The following is a 25,430-nucleotide window of genomic DNA, read 5'->3' as shown; positions in this document are numbered from 1 at the left end:
TTAATTTATAAATTTATACAAAACTCTTTGTACATAATGACCATAAAACAGCAATACTTATTTTAAAAGATTTCAAGAGCCTACTGCTTTCAACCATGTAAAAATGCACATATACTTTGGTCCTAGAAAATAAACATCAACATTTGTGTAACACTCATCAATTTCAGAACCAAGAAATTATCTTACAATATGCACATCTCTAAAAAAAAATCCATCCACTCCATCTACATTCAATATACAGTAAAATTTTACATCAAGAGAGCACAGTGATCACACTTCATTAACAATCATCACTGATTCCTCAGTGTCTTCTGTTTCAGCCTGCACTTCCTCATCTGAGTCATATCGAGCCCCTGTATCTGGTGGAAGCTCATGTGTTTGCATAGAACCAGGTCCAGCTTGCAATGAAACAATTGCATTAATGGAAGCACACACATTGGAATAGAGTTCGTGCACCAAGTTACTCATATGAGTAACATCTTTAACTATAACTGGTTTACCCTCTGGAGGCTGAGTGTTTGAGCGACTGCAAGGAACATTCTCCCACGGCGCCAGCTGCAGATGCAATGGTCTTCTTGTTAAAAGTGAAAAGGCAGGCTGGAGTTCATAACAGTTTTTGAATAATGAAACACGTGCAAAAACATACAGGCCAAGCCTGGCACGTGACATAGCAACAACCAAGCGGCGCACGTCTCTTAAATGACCAACGGCACGGGTCCTAACTAGGGAAAGAAGAATATAATCATTCTGCTGGCCTTGGTACTTATCCACTGTGCTAATCTTATGTGGGCGGCCAAAAATTGGGTTGCGAGCACACCTCTGCTCCACTACGTCTCGAAGCAACTCTTTTTGCCCATTATAGGTGGTCAGTAAGGAAATTTTGGATGCAGGATACCCAAGCAGCCTCATGTACATGTATAAATGAACTACATATTCTGCTTCAGCCAGATTCTGATAAAAATATTTTCTAGGTTCAGTTTCTCCACGTCCTTCTAAATTCTCAACATTGATAAGCTGATAGTCAAACCACATTCCTGCATTAGCTACTTGAAATTCTGGCCAAGAAGTAACATGAGGCAAGTCTCCTAACTTTTCATATCGCCAATTATACAGAGCACAGATAGAAGGACGGGCTCGACCTTGAGCATCCAGCTGAATAGTTGGCACACCAAGTCGGACAAAACGTGTAAATAAACTCTGCTCACAATTGCTGTACTTCTGAAAAGCCATATTTTTTATTACTGGTGGAAGCTGATGATGATCTCCTATCATGACCCACCTTTTAAGCCTATTACGCCCATCCTCCGGGTTTTGCAAGAGTAATGGAATGAACGTTTCAATTTCAAGGATTTGTGCACTTTCTTCCATCAAAATGTTATCAAACTGGAATCCTAGATCAACAAGCTCCCTTCGTTTGAGGGCTGCATGGGTACATGTCATAGCAATAATCTTGGCCTCCTTAACTAGTAAGTACCGAGTGCGATCTAATCCACTTCTCAACATTTCAAAGGCACGGAATTCTTTTAACTGCGTAAAAATGTTTTCAAGATATCTGAAACAGCCTTCAGCTATCTCCATGTCTTCCTCATAGCTTTTACCATGAAAGAGTGGTTGAGGAGCATTGCTAAAAAACACATGGAATGGAAATAGGTCATTTACTTGTGAAACATTTACTGGCTTTCCTGGCGTAGCTGTTACTCTGCTGATGTAACGTTCCCATCGAGCAAGAACATGTTGCAAGAAAAAGTATCCTGCTGTCTCACAGGATGCACCCATTTCTCCAGCTACACCTAAAGATTCCTTAAGTCGTGTAACTTCATCCAATAGCTCTAAACGTTTACTTAGTACATAATTAACTCGTCCATACCTGCTAAAGTCTTTTTCAGTTTCCAAGGCCTCTTCTCCGTGACCTAAACGCAACAAATGCCTTTCATCGACATCCAATGCTATGACTTTTTCAAAAAGTTGATTGAGAGCCTGATTTGAGTGAGTTACAACAAGAGTCCGTTCAGCAGGATTGTTATGGTATATGTTGGAAATAATCTGAACTGCTACATCAGTCTTTCCTGTTCCAGGGGGACCAACAACCATAGTAAGCCCAGGCTGCATACCAGATCTAATAGCCTCAACTTGGGTTGGGGTGAACTTAACTCTATTTTTACGAGGAACAGTGTAAGGATAAGGACCACGATTTGGTATAACATAAGGCTCAACATGAATGATTTTTGATTCTTTGACCTCTTCATCAGCTGTGCGTTTAGTCGTTTTTTGATCTTCAAAAGTCAACTTGAATGGTGGTTCTAATGTTACAGATTCCTTACCTACAATTGTATAGCCAGGAAAACTCTCCTTTAAGTGATCAAATTCCAAAAATGTGTCATTGAAATCCAGTGTTGACAATGCATTTTCTCTTTTGGAATAATGAGCAGCTCCAGGATTTCCATACCCTAAAATTATATCCAATAACCAGTCTGGTACAACACACTTGGTATTCATTAGGTCACGAATTGTTTCGAGCACAGCTTTGAAATTATTTTCCTTTGGCCTCCTCCTCATTAATACATTAAAGGTTTCATAAACATCTTCGTGATTCTCACTCAACTTTAAATTATCCATATCAATTTTGTACTGATTGCAATCAAGCCATACTCGATATGTTCTGGTTTCACCCTTCAATTCAGGCTTTGGTTCTGGGCCTTCCTCAATAACCCTTCCATTTTCATCTAACATGCCTTCTACCTCACATCCGCGAACATACTTGATACCCCACTCTTCAGGAAAATATCCATTTGGATTTGGGTACTCTTTTGGGTGGCTTATGGATAGTATAAGGCAAACATCGTGTTTCCTAAGTGCTTCCCACTCACTTTTTATTTCTCTCCTTACACTTAAGTTGACAGTTATGTCAGCACGCACTCTTGAGGGTTTATCCTCACCTACATTTGGCTTGGCTACTTCACACACCGCAAAGTTTGCAATTGGCTGTGCCATTCGAGCCCATCCCCTAAAGACAACACTACCAGTTTCAGACTCCCAAGGGTTCAATCTCATGACTATGTCTTCAATATCTTGTCGAATTTCATAGGTTGACTCAAGTCTAAAAAGATCAAAATTTCTTAACAAATAGTCATGAAGGGTAAGAAACTGGAGATTTAGCTTAGGTAAAGCCAAACAGGCATCCCCTGAGAAGTACTCTGAGGGAACAATATTGTCATCCCAAATGATAGTTTCAACTGGATACAATGGCATTCTATTGATTGCTTCAAGTTGTGAAATGCGTCGCTGATATTTCCACAGAATAATTTCAATCAGGAATTTTCTGTCAGTTTCCCCTTCATCCTCTTTGGGCAAAAGATGCATCAAATGACAGAGTTTTTGCAATTCTTCATCTTCCAACTGTTCAATATACTGTCGTAAAGTATTGGCATCATCAACTGCAGCCACACTAGAAAAACTAAATTGTGTCAAGCTTGTAAAATGTTTAAAAGTGGTACTCTGCAACTGTTTAATTTGATCATAGTGAATTTTCATAACATCTAAATCTGACAGAGGCTGTCCAGTATTATCATTTATCTCAAACTGACCAAATACTTTCAAGATATAGAGTAACTGTGAAAAGAGTTTGCCTTCCTCGCGACTTGCTAGAGCTGATAACTGACATTTTACAAGAAAATTGCTTGAATGAAGAAGTGTGTTAAAGAACCTACGGGTAGGTAGCTGAGACTCGAGATCAATCATCAATTCTAAGAATCTTTCACAATAATGTACAATATCCTCACTTGTCTCATCTTCATTTGTAGAAACTTGAGATAGCTTTTTCAAGAATTGTTGCATAAGAGAATATAAAAATTTGGTGTCAAAATCAAAATTTTCCAATTCAGCACCTTGCAGCTTTTTTCTGTGCCGAGCAGTTCTCTTTATAGCTTTATTCCAGTTTGGAAACTCTCTCAGAACGTTTTGCATTTGACCTTCAGATAAACATTCTAATATATTATATGATACCGTGTGGCTAATTCCATCTCGTATTAAGTCTGTCTCAATACTATTATAAAGGTGATTTAAAAATACAATCATGTGAGTTTGCTCCTTCACCGTGAATGTCAAACCATCATCTAAACAGGCCTTCATTAAGTGTCGCAGAAAGCTAGGGAAAGGATTAGGATGCTTAACAAATGAATCCCAAGCTGGCACTCGTTCACGGAATTTCTCATTGACTAAAATGACAACTAACATAAGATGTGCAGGGGAAGCATCTTCCGAGTAATTAGGCCACACATAGTTCTCTAAGAACTGACTTAATTCTAGTACAACAATACGTCTATTAGAAAAGTCTGTTGCCCTAACTTCACTTTCATAAACATCCTCAATTATCTGAGGGTCATAAGAAAGATGAGTATCCCTGGTGTCCGGAGACCAATACTGCTGAGCTAAAAATGTAACCCGATCAGCACTGATTTGATCAACAGTTAGCCCCTTCATTCTTGAGTCTTCTTCCAGCAATGTTCCTTACATAATCAGTTTGTAGGGAATTCTATAAGTCTGAAAAATAAAGAAACATCAATTGTCTTAGTAAATGACCAAGGTTTAGTTTACAGAAACAATTACAATACTGTACTTATTCTAAATTATGATAATTTTCATGATAAAATTAATTTTTTGGATACTGACCTACTGTTAAAGTAGGTCAGTATTGCTGGGTGCAATTGGCATTTAAAAATAAAGTCAAAATACGCTTGGCTAACTCACTAGGATTGTCTTTGTATTCATCTGTTTCCCACCAGATGGTGCTGGAATGTTTACACTGTCATACTTCTTCATGACCACCCACTAAGATGTGGGGAGGCTGGGTGGGTTTCCACTTTAACAGTAGGTCAGTATCCAAATAAGTGGATTTCCACTTTAACAGTGGGTCAGTATCCAAATATTTAATACTATCATAAAAATTATCATTATTCAGAATGAATCTTACTTACTGTTAAAGTCAGCTGACCACCACATTGAATGAGGATGGTGGATTAGTGCAGCCAGAGAAACAGAGTTCAGCCAAGAATACTAAAAGCTTTTTAATGGAGAGAAAAGGCTTCTCAACATTCCTGCCTGGTGGAACCAAAACAGGGTGTAAGGTTCTCGTAATGAGACTTGTCAGAGGATCCTCACTAGGAAAAAGGACTACAGGCAGTCCCCGGTTATCAGTGGGGCTTGGTTATCGGCGATCCGGTTTTATGGCGCTTGTCTAGCGACGAAAATCAGCGATTTTCAGCGCCAATATGCACAGATTTCTGCTTATCGGCGCCAATACATACCTAACAGAGGCCCCGATCTCCGGTTATCAGCGCCAATACCCGGTTATCAGTGCCGATAAGCGCTGCCAAACATTGCCTACTCTTCTATATCTTTTTTCCAAGTAGAGAAGGAAAAGAGAGGGGTTGCCACTAGAACAAAGCCCCCAACAAAAAAGGCTTGAAGGTCACTAATACACTTGGCCGCAACAAGAGCTAAAGGAAAAGTCTTCAAAGTTCTTAAGTGATGCCCTATCAAAAGGCTTAACTGAGGTTATGTCAACATCTGAAGGCTTACGTCTAAATTTCATCATAAATCCTGATTAGAAAAAGAAATTTCCATAAAAAAAAATTGAAAACCTTTTCAAACTTTAAGTTGTGAGTAAAATTCCAGTCAGCATGATGTAAAACTGAAAGAAATGTAAATTTTGATCCTTGATCGCTGTGACAGAAAACTGCTTTGCGTATCTGAGATACTGGGAGAGCTTAAATCAAGATACCTAGTGGAATGGGTGCTGGATATCACTCAGGACAAGACCAAGATCAAAACATAACCACTGTTACTGAAGCACAAGTCTAATGGTGGAGGGGCTTCTAGATTTAAGGATTGATTCCTTGGCCATTCTATAAGTGCCCTTAATTAGTAACAGGCAATTGACAATCTCCACGTGGTGAAATGAGGTATGTGGAGGTTTGATGGAATTCTTCTAGAATAAGACTGTCTGAAAAGATCCTTCCTGAATGGAAGATGACGAAGAACATCTACCACCAGGAAAGAGAACTATTCCCTTTGGGGCCAAGGATGCACTGACAAAATCACTCTTGTGATCCATAAAGTTCACAACTTGTTGAGTATTTCCTCAAAAACAGCCAACAGAGGAAAAGCCTAAAAGTTGAGATTTGACCATTCTAGAAGGAAGTACAAATGCCCATGCCTGAGGAGCCTGGCATGGACGGCAGTAACCTGGTAGTGAAGTGTTTTGGGCAGCCATGAACAGATGGGTGTTTGGTCTCCCTAAAGGTTCCACAACTTCTGGCAAACTTGAGGAAGAGGAGACTATCTGATTGGAGACCTTGCCCTAGGACAAAACGAGGAAACGAATGACATTGCTGAACTCTGTCCAAAGGATACCGTAGTTTCTTTGCTAGCCTGAACAAACGTCTTGATTTGTCTCCTTGTTGTCTCATGTAAGCACTGAGACTTGGATAAGACTATTCGAAACTGCCAAGAGCTGTAGGATGTTTACACTTCCACTTCCTGACAAATGTAACTCAGAATGGCCCCTCAATCTGCCTCTGAGACACCTGACAGTGTAAAGATTCTTGGGGTCTACAGGCCAACCCATATAGTTCTCAACAGCGGTAGAAAATTGTTAACCTTCTATTTGTAGGAAAAAACTTCTAACAAGAGATACAGTAGTTAATCCTCATCTCCAGATAAACAAATGACTGGGTCAGAAAAGGATAGGTAGTCAATGCTGTACAAAATGTCCACTCCTAAGGTTAAGCACACAACATAATTCTCATCATAAAAACAAATTGAGGAGAAACGAACTAGTTGCCAAAACTGGGGAGAACTACAGCACTCTGACACCAAGCAGACGAATCCATACTGCTAAGACTTCAACTCACAGGAGAATACTATACTTCGACTTCAGGAGTACTGTACCGGGAAATGGAAGTACGTGTCCTACATGTCTACAGAACTTATCTTTTGTCCTTTTGAAAAGCTGCCAGGATCAAACTGAATGACTCCCCAAAAAGGGAGTATAATATGAAAAAACTTGAGACAGGACATGCCTTAGGCTCGATGGCCTTGTGCATAACAACTGTGAAACTGGGCTTGGTTCCAACCAACCGGTTGTAAAACAAATTGGATGTAAGTTGAACCTTAGAAAGTGACCAACATAATGGGTATGGCATAATATCAAACCTTTACTATATAAAGTACCTACATACAGTACTGTAGTACTGTAATGTAGTGTACAATCATTATTTAAATCTTTTTACCATAATGTACTTCTACCATTATATTTTAATCATTGCTATATGTGATGTATATTATGCATGGGTTCATTTCTTGCATGCATGTCACAAGTCGATTTTAATGTAAATCGGTTTGGAATTCAGTCCACAATACAGTTAATACTGTATGATGCTGCTGATAAAGCATGGTAACTCAAAATGATGCTGCTGATAAAGCAGGGTAACTCAAAATGATGCTGCTGATAAAGCAGGGTAACTCAAAATGATGCTGCTGATAAAGCAGGGTAACTCAAAATGATGCTGCTGATAAAGCAGGGTAACTCAAAATGATGCTGCTGATAAAGCAGGGTAACTCAAAATGATGCTGCTGATAAAGCAGGGTAACTCAAAATGATGCTGCTGATAAAGCAGGGTAACTCAAAATGATGCTGCCTGAGTGATGAGAGAGCTCTCCCAAGATGGCACATTGCCAAGTAACCAGTGGTCAACTGTTATACAGCGTGTACTCTTATGCAGCAGCCCGCCCAGCCCCGCTGCCAGAAGTACGGTTGTAAGTGCGAGTGGTCATATGTCGAGCAGGTTGTAAGTCAGATGGTACTTGTACACATTATTCACGGAAAATTCGCTTATTCGCAGTATTTTTCATAGAGAAATATTCACTAATTACCGTACTTTCATATAACTTTCGTGACTAAATACATTATTTGTAATAAAACTATTAAAATACAGGCAGTCTCAAGTTTACGACAGGGTGCCGTTCTGACGCAGCATCGTAAGCTGAAAATCGTCGTAAACCAAAATAATTGTCGAAAATTGTACGAAAACCTTACTTTTAATCCTCTGAGTATCATGAAAATGACGTAACCTGCATTTTTATCGAGTCTTTCAAAAAAACCCTCCAAAATGTTTTGGAGCCATAGAGAAAGAGAGAGAGAGAGAGAGAGAGAGAGAGACTGCCTCACTTATCTACCAGAAAAAGACTTGGAATTTCACAGAACTACAGTGCTCCCCAATTTTCACTTTAAGTATCATCCTACATCAAATATACTGTAGCTTAAATTATTATCCTATTACTACTGTATTAATCTTTGAAAGAGAGAGAGAGAGAGAGAGAGAGAGAGAGAGAGAGAGAGAGAGAGAGTTTATCTCTTCAATCTCTCGAGGAATGTTAATCCATTTCTCCTTACTGCGACTGACAACAAAAAATTGTTTTTTTTTTTTTCTTTATCTTCCAAAGATATACTACAGTACTACCTTTACTATGCATTTTTAAAACACTATGCACACACACACACACACTGCATAGGTAGATAGACTCAAATTAGCAGTATCTTTTCCTGAGAGAGTGAAGGGCTGAACTAAGTATCTGTTTATATATTTATCCATTTGTCATTCTACCTTTTGGAGAGAGAATGAGAGAGAGAGAGAGAGAGAGAGAGAGAGATGAGAGAGAGAGAGAGAGAGAGATTGAGAGAGAGAGTGAGAAATACAGAGAGAGACTCTTCTACCCTTGGTCAGAAATGTCTAGTAATTTGGCTATTTGACAGTTCCAACCTGCCCCATAGCCTCAAAGCTTTGGGCAACAGACACTGTGTGATATTTCTTTGTTTAAAAATCGAAATAATTTACTGGTGCTGAAATCCCCACTTAACGGTGCCGTTAACCAGAGATCGGCACTGAAAATCTGGTTGACGATGTCACTGGCCAAGCACCGTAACACAGAAAAGCCGTTAACCAATGCCGCCAGTAAGCAGGGACTGCCTGTACATATGCATGCACAAACATTACAATTATATTAATCTTACATTAATCAGGCTGTAATGCTAAGAACTAAATACCGCATTCAATGGTACTTTTGCCCCACAATTAGGCCAAATTACCTTACCAGGAATCTTCATTCCTAGGTCCAAGAACTTGAAACTGGAAGTTGAATAGGTGGTGGTGAAAAAGTATATTGTATGCAAGTCCTAACTCGGCTCTAAACTGCTTCAAAATGGGAAAAAGATGAAGTGGCATCTGAAAGCTACCATAAAAGGCTCACTCTACACACAGTTGTGATCACAAAACACTGCTCAAGTTAGGAGCAGAGTTAATAACACTAAGTTAAGTATACCTTAGTTTTACCAGACCACTGAGCTGCTTAACAGCTCTCCTAGAGAGGGCTGGCCCAAAGGATTAGACTTATTTTACGTGGCTAAGAACCTATTGGTTACTTAGCAACGGGACCTACAGCTTATTGTGGAATCCGAACCAAACAGTTCTTATTCTCTTCAACTGATAATCCATTTCCCAAAGGATCCACTTCATGATAACACAGCCTACCATAAACAGAGTAACTTCTTGTTTTAACTGGAGCTGGGGTATAAGTAGACTTAATGGGGCCGGTTAACGGAATCATCCTCAGCAAAAGGAAGTGAAAACGGAACAAAGCAAGGTATGCACCACTTAAATGCTAAAGGAGAATCAACCACATCATGGTCGAAACATGTAAGTCTACACGGAGAAATACGTCAGTAAAGATGTCACGGCTTGCCGGAGTAAATACTGGACAGAGGGTGGGGAAGCAAGAGGGTTCTTGCACAATGTCATCAAGGAACTGTGAAGGCATCCGAGAAGCGAATACTGAAAAGTGAGAGTTGACTAACACCAGGGTAATTCACTCTAGATAAGTAAGTGGTGGACAAAGACGAGCCGCTATATGAAAAGGTGACGAATACGAGACAATAGAGAAAAACTGAGTAAGAGGGGGAAGGGTTACCGTCCGCTTGGGGACGATACCGGGGCAAAAGAAAACAGCAGAACTGACATGCAGCGCAAAACTACTGAAACAAATGTAAAATGTCTGAAATTCTAACACTACTGACCACCTACACCACAATAAACTTTCCAAAGGGATGTTAATGGGAGTCAGCCAGTGTTGCCAACTTAGAGGGAAAAATGCTATGTTTAGAAAATTTCAGGTTGTCACAGTTGGCAACACGAGCCAACTGACATAAGTCAAATAATGGAACACATTTGGCCGGAGCTGTGTGGCAGCTTGGAGCCAAAACCGAACCAGGAAAATAAAACGGTGAGAGTTGTCGAAGAGCACAGAACCTTGGTTCCGAAACACACCTTGCTTCCCTATCACAGGAGACAACCAACTGAAGCAGGGGAGTCCAGAGGGCAGGCTACAGGCAGAATTCAAGGCTCTGACAACTTCTCTCTCACAGGGGAATCGAAAAAGGTCGAAAAATTACATATTTTTAATGTAATTTGTATTTCTCCTAAGATACAAACCTGAGATCTTTACGTATGTGTGAGGCTTGGGGCAAGGCGGATTTTTCGTGTTTCCAGGTGTGGGTTTCATATGCAGTCATAAAGGGATACGTCTTGCCTAAACCTAGCAAGTTTTCCCCCCTCACCCACAACAATGGAGGTTGGTGGTGCAAGATCTTTGTCAGTGCATTTGGTCCCGACTTACTCTACAAGACCAGTGGGAGTTCCTGTCCATGTGTCGCTTCTTGCCCCGTCTTTGGGGGGATGTCGAAGACTTGCTCCCTTCCCCTCTCTTTGTTGCTAAGATGATGAGGAAACCCCCGAACAGTCTTCGTCGTTGTAAGCTGTTCCAGCTGTTAGATCCTTTCGAGTTTCTAACAACTTTGCCTTTTCTTGGAGTGGACACGATTTCATCCCTTCGTGTCTCTTATCTTTGCCAGGAAGTGACTTCCACAGTTGGATATCTTCCTTGAGAACAGTTCCTGGGTGCCTTTTGTCATTGGATTTGCAGCAGAAGTCACGCCTTCTCCTTCGTCATTTGCGTCTCCCGTCAGTACAGCCCTCTCCCAGGTCATCGTCTTCAGCCAGGAAGGATGCACAGCCATGCTTGGCTTAACAAGTCTGTGCAACATGACACATCCGTGTCTTGCTTCGAAGGAATACCACGTTACTCCTCCTTTTGGGAGTGAGTTCTACGTAGCTGCGTGTCGTAGCTGCAAGAGCTACTTCACCCCACCTACACGTTCTCACGTGGGAACAGTGCTAGGGTTTCTTCGTCATTGAATTTGTAGTGGAAGTAGAGTCTTCTTCTTCATCTTCTCTTCGGGGACTGTGCAGACTTCATGTGCCTTCTCCTTCGCTGCAGTTCTTTCGGGAACAGTGCCAGGTTGCCGTGTTCAACATCCGTCAGCGCAACAGACATACACGTATGTGCAATGACACGTCTGTGTCTGTTTGGAAGGATTATACATACGTGCAACGAATCACGTCTGTGTTGGTAACGATGTCGTTGCGGTTTCCAAACACCCATAGAACTACGTTCTCCAAGAAGTGTGACACAGACATACACGTATATGGAATGACACGTCTGTGTCTGCTTGTAAATTATACGTACATGCAACGAATCACATCTGTGTTGGCTTCAAAGGAAATTATACATACGTGCAGTGTGACACATCTGTGTCTGCTTGGGAGTAATATACTTACGTACAACGTGACACGTCTGTGTCTGCTTGAAAAGATTAATACGTACGTGCATCATGGCAAGTCTATGTCTGTATATGTACGTGCAACGTGACACATCTGTGTCTGCTAAATGTACATGCAACGTGACACGTCTGTCTGCTTGGAAGGAATAATACGTATGAACATGACAGTTCTTGTCTGCTTGGAAGGAATAATACGTAAATGCAACTTGACCGATAACAACTCTCCTTGGTTGTTTTCATGGATATCATATTCTTGGTTTGATCTCCCCTGCCTATGGACATAAGCTTGGAGCCTCTCCTACTAAGATGGTCGCTCTCTAAGGAAAGTTGCCTCAGGATGGCGTGTAAGGGAACAGAACACTGACCATGCTCACGTGAAGGTTTGGGAAGAGAACGGGATGGCCTGTGGCCATACCATGAAGCACCAATTCTCGTCTGATCATCGGGCAAAGAGCACTGATAGCACTTCTGTTGACATCTAGAAAGGGGACAACCCATGTTCAAAGGCATCAACAGCATGTCTATTAGCTTGATCATTTGGTAATAGCCAATGAACATTACCATACCATCTACATACGAGCAAATGGGACATTCTACCAACTTTTACGACCTTCATAACGTAAACTGACAGGGTCATACTCATCAGTAGCGGTCAGCCAACATTTTCAATAAACGTCCACATCATCAAATGAATGGCCAAGGCATTCAAACAAATGGATCGTTCTTCCAGATGTTTCCAACATACATTACGACCTTCATCGGTCACCTACATCGATAGTATTCAACATCCATTTTGCTAACGTCTACAACCGAGGGAATGAGTTCATTCTATCAGACTCCTATGGCCATCATTGCATGAACTGACGATCTTTTGATGGGGTGGGTGCACAGGTCTGAAGTATCACATTCAGCACAGCAGTCAACCAAACACATTCCGGGATGATGTACAGTATGTATGACAGACAAGTTCAGTGAGTAGAGTCGGTGTTAGTGACAATCGATCTTGACACCTTGATGTTTCGAAGAATTGTTCGGCCTAGGAAGACATTCAGGTTAGTCCTTCATTCTCGACACACTGAAGCTGTTACTATTCAGCTCTGTCTTTACAGACGACTGTGGGCATATCAGCCATCGTCCATATCACATTGAAAATGTTGTTTCTCGTCTGGTCAGCGAAGTTTGGCAACGACTGGGTCTGGTCAGCAGGGGTGATTTTGGCCCTAATATTTCGATCAGAACCTAACTAATATAAGAATGTATGTTAATTATTATTATTTTTCTCCTGAACCACTTAGGGAGCAAAGAAGGTAGAGCAGAATGAGAGAGAGGAATTAACCTAGGCTATTAGGTAGGCTAATGAAGGAGGAGGAGAAGCAACACTGGAAGACAAAAGGAAAAAACTGAGTACGCTGCTGGTGTGCCCTAATTGTCTACATAAACTATCGGCTGCTAACATCCTCCAATACTTCACAAAAACTTACATCCTCTCATCAAACACTCATACTCTACATATCAGGATAACCATACTTCAGCCTGGGCAGCTAGTCTAACATGGCTGCTAACACAGGCTACGTTGTTATCGGCAAAACCCAAACACTTGGTTTTCACAAACTCCTTCCTGTACAGTCTAATGCTTTCATCTCTGCTTGTTGTAGATGACAGAAAGCAAAAACAGAAAACCATCATGATACCATACAGGAGAAATTAGCCATGAATCATCAAAATATAGTCTATAGTCCATCATAACTGTGTTTAACACGCCGGCATGAAGAAATATAACAGAAGGTAAACATTCCAGCACCATCTGGTGGGAAACAGATGAATACAAAGAGAGTCCTAGCCAGTTAGCCAAGCATATTTTGATTTTTTTAAATGCCAATCACATCAAACAGCACGAAGATAAAGCTAACTTTAACAGTAGGTAAGATTCATTCCAAATGAGACATTTATATGATAAAATAAATATATAAAACTTTATTCTACCATAAAAATGCCATTTTTGTAAAAGTAACTTACCATGTAATTACACAGCTGATTCCAAATTGAAAGGAGGAATAAATGGACATATTCTACTCCAAAACATTAAGTTATGTAATGAATCTGAAATATAAAAAAAAATGCTAGCATTGAATACAATGCTTGTAGTTCCTTATTAGTTAAGAGGGCCTGCAACAGAAAATTGCCTCTGGTCAGTGCTCATCTTAACCTGTAGTGGGCATGGCAGAACAGCCAAGGGTCACCCCTACTTTAGTGAGAACTTTGCGGCGAGGGAAGTTCTCCGATGGCTAGCAAAGCATAACTGGGAGTTTTGAGGTGAAGGAGCTAACCGAAGGTTAGCAACACTTTGAAAGTTCCTGCAAAACTTCAAAAGCGCCCTTGCCCTATGTGCAGTACCACAATAAAAAAACAACCAGATAACACTTTCACCTGCACTGAAAAAAAAAGACCACGACCCATCCACTGAAAGTGGTGGGTGCTCCAGGTACATGTACCCCTGGGTTCTCGCAACACTCGTTACCTTACTGCAAGGTGAAGAGAAAGTAGGAGAAAATCCTCTGCTTCCCTCCACATTGCCAAGCCAGTTACTAATAAACGCAAGGTACTGCAAAATCACAATCTTTTAAAGTAAATTGTATTTTTCCTATCTTTACAAACCTGAGGTCCTTTACATTAGGAATTACTTACAGGGGAGCTAGAAACAGCCATTGAACTTTTGAACAGGGTGGTTAGGCAGTTAACTACTGTCCATTAGGCGGGAGTCCCACCCACCCACCCAGATGTAAACATTCCAATTTGCCTTTTGGCCCAGGTGTCAGATTGAGGGGTGGTATGTGGTGGGCACAAAAATGTAATGTAAAGGACCTCAGGTCTGTATAGTTAGGAAAAATAGTTTATTTTAAAAAATTGTGCTTTGTTCCTACACAATATACAAACCATCGGTCCTTTACATTAGGAAGACTCACTGGTTGGGAGGGAGGAATCTGAGTGAGTCTCATGAACTGACTGGAGTTCGCCACACCTGGGATTCTCTTCCTGGTCAACAGAGTGAGGAAGAGAAACATGCCTCTGACAAATTAATCAGGGCGTGGTAACGCATTATCAATTGTCAGACTTCTGGGCATTTTTGTACGAGGAAGATAAACAGAGCCTCAAACAAACAAGGGCTAGGATGAACCTAAAAGGCCGGAGACAGTAAGGCAAATACAAGCATTGGGTTTGTCTTATTGTCAGGATCTCCTTCCTCCTTTTGTTTAGAGGGAGGAGCGGGTTTGCTTCTATAATTCTGGTGGGAAAAATAAAACGGAGGCTCAAAGTATGGGCTTACCTGCATCGACTGCCCGATGAGAGGGAAGGATAAGAAGGAGAGGTCAGTCACTCTCGCATACATTCTTGCATCCACAATCGAGCATCTTAGGCAAGATGCAACCCTGTCCTGTTAGAGGAGCCGGGTAAGCCACCACAGGTCCCAAGGAAAAAGTGTCCAAGGACTTGTGGGCAATGTCCCGAAGGTAAAACAAGGTGAAAGTGGTCCCTCATGAAACCAATTGGTTATTCTGGAATGCAAGGATTGGATCAATGCCCAACTTCGTGAGCTCTCGGGTGGAAGGTGCTGGTGTTGTTTGCCAGCAGCAGAGTACGCTCTCCTGATCATCTCATGAAGCCAGAAAGAAATCGTGTTCTTGGACACTTCTTTCTTAGACGAGCCAGTGCTAACGAAGAGTCATCGACACTCAGCCCGGAGCTGGCGAGTCCTCTTCAGATAGCACCACAGCACTCTAACGGGACAAAGTAGCATCTCGTTTGGGTCATTATCTACAAAGTCCTCTAGGGAGGGGATCGTAAAGGACTCGAACCTAGTGTCAGGGACCGATGGGTTCCGAGTTTTTGCTACGAAATCCGGGATGAAATTGAGAATAACCGATCTCCATCCCCTCAAGTGTTTAACATTGAAGGAAAGTCCATGCAGTTCTCCTATTCTCTTCGCCAATGCCAGGGCAAGCAGGAAGACGGTCTTGAGGGTCAGATCCCTGTCTGACGACTCTCGTAAAGGCTCGTATGGTGCACGAGTCAGGCTCCTTACAATGAGAGTCACATTCCACTCAGGGAGCCTGAGGTCCCTGGGTGGGCAAGACCTTTCGAAGCTTCTCATCAGCAGCGAAATCTCAAAGGAGGATGGGATGTCTACTCCTTTCAGCCACAAGACTAGACCAAGTGCAGGCCTTTTACAGCTAAAATGGAGAGAAGCTTCTCTCAATGAAGGAAGATGAGGAAGTCTGCGACCTATTGAACAGAAGCTCCGACCAGAGAAAGACCCCGTCTACGACATCAACCACAGAACAGCCCACTTTCCCTGGTATATTGCTGCAGAGGACTGTCTTAGGTATCCAGCCATCTCTGTTGCTGCGAGGCGCAAAAAGCCTCTCACTCACAAGAGATGCTGGATAACTGCCAGGGTGATCAACACTTGGCTGATCACCATGTGGATCAGACAAAACAGAGGAAAGGCATCCTCTGCAGCAGCCCATGGGTCCAGCACGACTGAACAGAAGACCTGAAATTTTCTGTTGTGCTGGGTGATGAACAGATCTATGACTGGACGCTCCCACAGATCGAACAACCTCTCTGTGATGTCCGAGTGAAGGGACCACTCGGTTCCTACCACTTGATTCTGACAGCTGAGCTTGTCAACCACTACATTCCTCTTGCCTGGAATGTATCTGGCTGACAGCTCTACCGAACCGAGTGAGCCACAGCCCACTCATGCACCTGCATTGTCAACTGGTGAAGTGGAAGGGACACGAGACCCCAGTGCTTGTTGACATATGCCACTAATGTGGTGTTGTCACTCATCAAAACCAAGGAGTGTCCCATCCCTCGATCCTGAAACTCTTGGAGGGCCAAGAAGGCCGCCTTGAGTTTCAGGCTGTTGATGTGAAGGCACTTGTCATCTCGGTTCCACACTCCCGAAGTCAGCAACTCCAGGTGTGCGTCCCATCCCTCAGTTGATGTGTCCAAGAAGAGAAGCATGTCCGGAGGGGGAGTATTCAAGAGGTTCCTGTCGTTCAGCCACCAGTCTAGATCCTCTCTCAATTCCCCCGGGAAGGAAAGAGAAAGGATTGAGGGTCTCGAGACTGGGACCAGCACTCCTTCAGTCACCACTGAAGGGAACAAAGATGAAGACGCCCATGAGGGACCAGGTTCTCCAAAGGCGACAGGTGACCGATGACAACATGCCATTGTCGAGCTGGCTGTTCCCGTCAAGACAGGAACAGCTGTGCTGCCTTCCTGAACATGCTGATACGAGAGTCCGAGGGAAAGACTCTTGCTGCTACCGTATCTATCAGCATGCCCAGATACTGCATCCTCTGCTTGGGGGTGAGATCGGACTTCTCAAGATTTACCACAATCCTTAAATTGCGGCAAAACTCGAGGAGTTGATCCCTGTCCTGAAGCAACTGTGAGCAGGAGCTCGCCAGGATAAGCCAATGGTCGAGATACCTAAACAGGCGTATCCCGCACGAATGGGCACAAGCTGACACTAAGGTGGCCTCTTGCATGAACACCTGAGGAGCCATCAAGAGCCCGAAACAGAGTGCCCTGAACTGGAACAGAGTCTCCCCGAAGGTACTAGCGGGAGGACGGATGGATGGGTATTTGAAAATATGCATCCTTCAAGTCCTACACAGAGGCGAAGCACTGAGAGCACCATCCTGAATGACAGGGAGAGAGGCCTATGACCATCTCCAAGCCCCAGAGGCTTTCTCTATGATCAGATAATCCATCCCGCACCCTTGCTCAGCATGGCTTGCACTTCTTGCCTGACATCCACAACCCAGGTCTAGGTAAGAGACAAACTCCGTTGGTGAGGGTGGCCAAGCTGCCATCCCGGGACATTGCCCAATGGCTCAACAGGCAACCCCCCCACCAATGGCAGCAGCTGGAGGGGAAACCTGCCCCTAGCATTTCCCCTTCTTCTTCCCCTTGCCCCTTTTCCAGACTGGAAAGTGGGCTGAAAGGGGCAGAAGAAGGCTGGGTGTTCCGCGCCCTTCGAAGCCAGGGTCTTCTTAGGGGCCAAGGAAACGTTAGCCTGACCCAAAGGTCGGGCTGCAGTGGTGCACGAAGACCCAGAGGTCTTGGCCACTGCCTGATAGACAAGGCGGTCACTGTCTTCGGCCCAAAGCTTGTCCACCGCAGCATCCACCAACTCCCTAGGGAAGAGAGAGGCGGAACTCAGCAACAGTCCATTCCTTAGGGTTGTTGCCGACTTGTGACCAACAGACCTGGCAATCTGAGACAGGACAGAATCCCTTCTCTTCAGCACCAGGTTTGCCCACAGGTTTGCCCACAGGTTTGCCATCTGGTGGGTAAGGTAGGAAATGGCCCAACCTCCAGAATGGCACAGTCTCCCGAAAGTGGAGTCCTCCCCAGGAACGACAGAACCTGAGGAGGCAGCCACCTTGGGTAATGTGAATGACCACAGATCCAGCCAGGAGACTGCCTGGAGGGCTGCCATGCCCCTTCCAAAGTAAGTAATGCAGCGAGAGGCCGGGACCCAAGCAAACCAAGTCTGGGTCAACCTGCTTGGTCGGCAAGGACCCCTCCAAGGGCGTGTAGAAGTGCTTCTGTCAAAGCAGAGGAGGGGGAAGAAGCTTGTCCGAGCAGTTCGAGAGAAGCGAATTCTCCTGCCCAGACACAAGATTATTCACCTGGTTGAGTATCCCCTCGGCAAGCGAGGACCACGGCAGCACCACCGAAACCTTGGGTTCCTTCTTAAGACCCCAAAATGATTTGAGGAGTTTAGGACAATCTACAGAAGAGGGCATGGCTCCTTCCCCAAGATCACTGTGCTGACGAATCAGCGCGATGACTTCTGCAAAGGTCCTCTGTATCTCGGGGGTGTCCGCATCCTGAAGAAGAGGACCCTCGAGTCCTTCCAGGGTGTGATCCTCCCAATCTACTCTCCGTGCTGGAAGGAGAACCTCGGCAGACCCCTTAGATCTTTCCTGCACCACTCGGGCGTACAACCGATTCGATCCGAGGACTGAGCCAGGAACATAAGCCTTCACGGTGGAATTCTGGGGAGAGAGCTCTCCAGAGTTCCTCCTGTCCAACTCACGCTTCCCAGTAAAACTCCAGGAGGTTCAGGGGACAGATGAGGAGGACTGGGCACTCCCACCAGTCCTACCAGCGGAACCAGCAGGAGGGGTGGTCTGCGATGGTGATGGGAACGCGCATCCATGAAAGCGCTTACGCCTCGGCAAAGCACTGTCCCGCGGAAGCTGTAGTGGTTCGTGCAAGCCATGAGCCAGGCTGATTGCGTGAACGCGATCGGGGACTGGCAGGAGTCAAACACATGGCTGGCTGGCAAGAACTTGCAATGTCGAAACCCTGTGAGAAGAAGACTGAACAGGGGACCTCCTCTCTGTCTCTCCAGGTGTTCGGACCCTAGGGACCAAGGCACCAGACTGGAAACCTAGCCGAGCTCCAGTGTAGTGCCAGCAAGAAGAGACGAGACACCTGCATGTCTCGACTCTTTCTCTTGTCCTATGCCTGAACCGGGATGGTGAGAGCTCTCTCCAGCACTGGTTTGGGATACTCAAATCTCCTTGGAGACTTGAGTACTCAGAGTGACCCGACACAGCACCAGCCTTCGAAGTAATCCAGTTCCTGCACCCAAGGGCCAGGAAGAGCCGACGAGATCCCACTGCTTCCCTGTGGAGGGAGGCAGCCCCTTAAAAGTCCCAGGGCAGGACTTCTTGTGGGGGGGGGGAGAAACAGCCTTCTTCTTCTTCAGCTGACGAGCCTTGGAAGATGAATGGGAGGTAGCAGATGACGAAACCTTATGGAACCTCTTCCTTGCCGCCTTCTTCGTAGTCTTCAGGATGGCGGTCAAATCTCCCTTCCAGAGGGAGCAGCAGACATCATAGGAGCAGCCGGGGCAGCCAGGGCAACAGGAGCAAGAGCAGCCCGGGCAGCAGAAACATCAGAGACAGAAGCGATGACAGTAACGGTTGGGACAGCCAGGCCAGGTGGAGCAGCAACAGCAGCCCGGACATCAGAGACCACAGGAGCAGCAGGGGCCGGAACCATCAAATGGGGCATGTTGGAAGTTACCATCATGGATGGTATGGCCTGGGATGGCGGAGCCACAGCAAAACCTGGAGGCGGGGGCACCACATGCTGGGGTGCCGGGACAGCAGTCACTTGCCCTCCGATGTGGGTGGAGACGGTAACCAGCATCTTAGCAAATGCTGTCATGGTCACCGTCGATGTTGTAATGGCAGTGGCAGCGTGGATCACCACTGGGGTGCTTGCCAGGTGAGACAGGAGGCCTTGCAGAGATGGAGAGCCTGAGAGACCAAGGGAGCACCAAGCTGCCTGCAGATCACTTGCCTGCTGACCAAGGAGAGCTTCAACCGCTAAGCTAGATGAAGTAACAGTCGGGTTAGTGGAGGGAGACTCCTCTTGCCCCAAGAGAAAATTTCCCCAAGGGAACGAAGAGAGGCCCCCAAGAGGAGGTTGTCCTGAACATCCGCTCCCCACCCCCGCCGTCGTTCCACGCTCGACGAAGCGAGCGAGGAACATGAAGGAGAGACAGCCAGAAGAGGAAGCTTCCCGGGGAGAGAGAAACTAGGAAGAAGGGTTAGCCACCAAAGGCGCAGTCGGGGGCGTACAGGCAGTCCCCGGTTTTCGTCGGGGTTCCATTGCCGACAGCGTGACGATAACCGAAAATCACAGATCACCGAAAATCAGCGATAACAGCACTGATTCCTGGTCATCGGAGCCAATAATTGGTTATCGGCGGGGTTCCGTTCCCAACAGCGTGACGATAACCGAAAATCTGCGATAATAGCACTGATTCCTGGTTACCAGAGCCAAAACCAGTGATCAGCGCGATAACTGGTTATCAGCGATGATTCCTCAGGTCGAAAATCCGCCGCTAGGCAAGAGCCAAAAACTGGATAAACCAATGGTTATCGAGGACTGCCTGTATAACCTCCCTTGGCAGCCTTCCTCCGAACCATTTCCTCCCATCAAACTTAACCACTGCTCAGCCGACCTGGAACAACACTCTGTAGATTCGAACACACACGCCGCGGTATGAGGAACAGAGGGCGTGTGGCTCAACATCAACATAGGAGCAGAAGCTGATTCCTGGTTGTCTCTAACCCCTTCGCCACTGGCCTGTTGCACTGCCGATATATACCGCATGAGACCCCGGTTATATCAGTGCTCCCATATTCATATTTTTCATATTCTTATGAAAACATTGTGTATATATCAATGAATATTTTTACCGATATACTATATATATATATATATATATATATATATATGGTTATGTGTGTGTGTGTGTGTGTGTATATGTATGATATATATATATATATATATATATATATATATATATATATATATATATATATATATATATATATATATGTATATAATATCGAAAAAGAGAAATATTTAGTGGAAAAGTAATTGCAGAAATAGAAACAGCTTAAAGGGTCTAGTAGTAAAGTAGTAGAAATAAAGTAGCAGAAAAAGTAGTAAAGTATTAGTAAAATAGTACTAAGTAATAGCAGTAATTCTAGTTTTCTTACGGAAACAGTTAGTCTAGGTTCATACGCAGCATATACATCAATGAATGTTTATGGCATTGCAATGCCAACAGGAATAACCGAAAGAAATCTTGCTCGAGACATTACTTTTTGCAAAAGATCCTGGACCCCAACCATGGCATCTCGTGACCAATACATGGGCATTTTATTCACCCCCATTATCATCAGCAAGCTTGAAAACATACATCTCATCACGAGTGACAGCCCTCCACAGAAGTCCATTTACCTTCCACTTTCCTGTTGACCAAATACCCTCTGCCCGAGCATTCTTCCATTCACACAGTCTGTCAATAACATCATCACAAGAAAAGAAACAAATGCATCCCACTGCTCATAGACCCCATTGTCACCTGGAATCAAACCGCCAACCTTCGACAATGGGTTCAATGTCTTCTAAATACATCCTCTAGATTCTCTATCACTAGAATCATCTGACATCTGCAGGTATTCAGCCCCAGAATCTGCATGATACTGAAAAAAAAAAAAAACTGTAAAATAACTGCAATCAAAAGGGAAAAAAGTTTAGCATTCGAATCCAGATGGTTTACTCAGAAGATCGTGAACAATGTTTCAATAACAGCTTGAGGCGCACTGGCATGCTGCACAATACCCTTATAATATCCCATATGAATATGACGTCACGCATCGGACACTCATTGGCTGAATGAATGTGGGTGGAGCTTCTTAAAACCCATCCAAGCTGAAGAAAACAGCTTATTTTTCGAGGAGGGATGAAAAGACGCACGTTTATCGCCGCGTCTTTTATTACTGTATTTAAAAGACGTACATGTGTACGTCCCGGTGGTGAAGGGGTTAAAGAGAGGTTATTCGAGACGAAACGAATAGTGGAAGGATTCTTGGAGAGTCCACCAATCAATCGTAGCAATACGGGTACCCTAAATTATGGTTCAGAGCAGGGCAATGATCTGAGGAGCCTGAAAAGAATTCAGCCCCTCATTGACCATGTCGAACAGAGGAAGAGCGTGGAGGTCCAGGTTGGAACAATCTTGCAGTATGGTGTCTGTTGCCCATGCTAGAAGGTTCCTTAAAGGTGGCAGAGAGACAAGGTTGGCCTGCCCCATAGAAGCACAAAGCCGACAGATCAGGGGATTCAAGGTCCACTCAGGCGTCAGAGTGAGTTTCTGATGGCTCAGCTCACCCGCCAGAAATTCCAGTTGAATTAGAAGAAACTCGATTTATCGTCCGCAGTAAACCTTCTTGTCACTTGGTGGCGAGCGCTCAAGGAAAAAACATAAGGACTGTGGTTTAATCTAAAGGAAAACCACAGTCTAGGAAACTCGCTGATGATTCCTTTTCCTTTTTTGGCAGCTATGTGTTTACTGTATATTGCATTTTGCAAACCCACTGGTCAAATAAGCCTTCTTGCAAGGAATTAAGTTTGTGTTTTCTGACAGAACCTCCCCAAGTGGGAAAGAAGTTGAAACCCTCAAAACAAAATGTTGAGACTACTAACAACCACCACCTGTCACTTAAATGGAAGCCGAAAACCACAGCGCACGCCAAGTTTCACTGTAGGCAGGTGAAGTCGAGGAGGAGACACATGCACAGGCCATAGGAGCACGTGGTAAGTGCGCAATCAGTGGGTGCACAAGCGAAAGGCACACAAGTGATAGGCATACAGGCAAAAGGCACACAAGTGATAGGTATACAAACAATAGGCGCACAGGCATATGAGCACAAACTAAAGGCACTCAGGCGATACGAGTGCAAGTCACAAACAAACAAGCCATAAGCATACCAGCCACATGAACGCAACAAGTCATGGGTGTGTACGCATGAGGCATACAAGCCACAGACACACACGCGATAAGCACCCAAGCCACGGGTGTGCACACAACAGGTACACATGCAAAAGGCATACAAGCCACAGATGCATACATGATAGGCGCATAAGCCATAGGCATAAATGCGATAGGTTCACAAGCGATAAGCATACAAGCCATATGCAAGCAAGCGATAGGCGTACGGATATGAATAAGTGTAAAACATGCATGCACAATAGGTGTACAAGCCACAGGCACACATGCAAAAGGAGTAAAAGTCATAGGAGAGCAAGCGATAGGTATACGGATAAGCGAAAAACACGCATGCACAAGAATGCGGCATTGCAGCCAACTGCACAAATTTGCACTAAACAGAAGCCACTGGTGCGATCCTGAAGGGTTGAGTGATTACCTGTTACAATGGTCTTCTGACCATTGAAAAACAGCTATTGTCTAGTTTAACTACTAAAAGCCGTTACATGTTTGATGAAATTAGTATTCATATTGGCAAGGAAAACACAAACTTAATTCCTTGCAAGAAGGCTTATTTGACCAACGCGTTTGAAAAATGCAATACAAACACATAGCAACCAAAAAGGGAAAAGGAAAACTCAAGTTTAATCAATGAAAGTTCGAGCGGCCAAAATCAGGCAGTTATTCATGACAGACATCTGGACGTGACAGCAGCCGGAAGCAAAGCTTCCCCTGCCTGTTAATAGCTGGCTACCTTGTCAGTGAGTGGAAATGCCCAATCCACCTCACAAGGTAAATCTGTATGTAAAGAACAAAGGTTTGTATTTGTGTACGAAAAGTGATTAATTTCAAGTCAAAAATGCAATCATGGTATAAAGATACCAAAAAGTTCCTACCAAAGATCTTCAAGTTCTGCCTAGACTAGCTAGCAGGTAGTTTACAGTTTCGGTTGCCAGGCCGCGTGACATTTTCTGCCCGCGCTACAATAACTCCGCCAAGGTAAGTAGTTCTGTATTCTATATTTTATAAGTTGCCAATACATGGTATGAAATTGTAACCTACATTTTTGAAAAGAGCTCGTCATCTAATTAGGATTTATAAGGCAAGACAAAATCCACCCTCCCTCCTCTTCACAGCTAATATGGCAAAATTGTAACCAGTCAACAGGCCTACCCCTAGCTTACGTGGTATTTTATATTGGCAACTTATAAAATTTTACCAGTAGTTCCGCAACCCAGCGACCTCACGCTTTCTGGGGGGTCGCCCCCCGGCCAGGTTAGGGCACGCCACCCTATGTTAGGTTAGGTTGGTTACGTCCGGTTAGGTCAGGACCTAACAGGGAAAGTTTGTCTCGTTCGTATTCGTCCGCCAGTTCCCTAGACGGAACCTACACCACAGCCTTGGCCCGCCTAAACTGTAGGCACTCCTAGCTAGCCTATGCTAGCCTACTACGTTTAACCTACAGACTTTAAATAACACGTAGGACGTGCAAGCTGCTTATGATGGTAAAACTGAAAACGACTACGTGGCCTGATTCCCACCAGTCGCTGACCAGATGTGTACTGCCTTTCTTTTCGTTTTTGTTTATGTTTCCGATGTTTATGTGTTTTGTTTACGTTTTTACATTCATCCCCAAGGGGCTGGTACTAAACACGGCACCCGTGCTGCATATAGGATGGTGGTATTTAACAAACCAAATGGGCACGATAATACCCTGGTCGTCATTTCTACCTTTTAATATTGACTTTTGGGTAGTTTGCAGAACGACAGAAACAGGCTCTGACGCCACCTCTGACGTCTAGTGTTAGGGTATTTTGGGGGCGTCCAGGGGGTACGAAGCCGCCCGGGGCAAGTTCGGGGTCGTTTCGGGGCCGCAAGTCATTTAGGCTGGGGCACGTTTCCACGCAAGACGGGCGCCGCGTTTAGTACCAGCCCCTTGGGGATGTCCCTCTAAGATAAAAGGTCAGGTCAGGACACAGTACAGTCTTCTATTAAAGGCCAGTTTTGTTTTCGTCGGGTTTTTTCCCCCCGCCATTGAAAGTTACTCAAACCGATTCGCCATTACCAACAACAACAACTACCAGCCAGGTGCACTTACCAACAAGTCACAGATACGGTGATGGACGGTCAGTGTATTAGGAGACCGCATTAAATGTGAAATAGGATCACGGATTAAGTGGTCGGAGCGTTTTATAGGGGCGTCTTGCTGTGCAGGATACCGTAAATCCCGTGGCTTGGTTCCTTCCGTCACCGCAACGTTTCATCAACATTGACAGTTGCGCGCAAACTGAGCTTCTTCTTCTTCTTTCTTTTCTTTAA

The 25,430-nt window shown here is 44.3% G+C and overlaps 1 protein-coding gene across 1 annotated transcript; it reads right to left on the bottom strand.

Annotated features, from left to right (window-relative positions):
- On the bottom strand, positions 1 to 25,430 carry LOC136850527 (RNA helicase aquarius). Its single transcript, XM_067124114.1, has 2 exons — positions 25,210 to 25,430; positions 1 to 4,539 (listed from the first exon to the last, which is right to left on the bottom strand). Exon 2 carries the CDS (start codon positions 4,477 to 4,479, stop codon positions 271 to 273), a length of 4,209 nt encoding a protein of 1,402 aa, XP_066980215.1. The 5' UTR covers positions 4,480 to 4,539; positions 25,210 to 25,430; the 3' UTR covers positions 1 to 270.

Source organism: Macrobrachium rosenbergii, chromosome 22 (assembly GCF_040412425.1).
Source record: "Macrobrachium rosenbergii isolate ZJJX-2024 chromosome 22, ASM4041242v1, whole genome shotgun sequence".
Classification (NCBI taxonomy): Eukaryota; Metazoa; Arthropoda; class Malacostraca; order Decapoda; family Palaemonidae; genus Macrobrachium; species Macrobrachium rosenbergii.
This window is presented reverse-complemented; position numbering and strand designations above follow the sequence as displayed.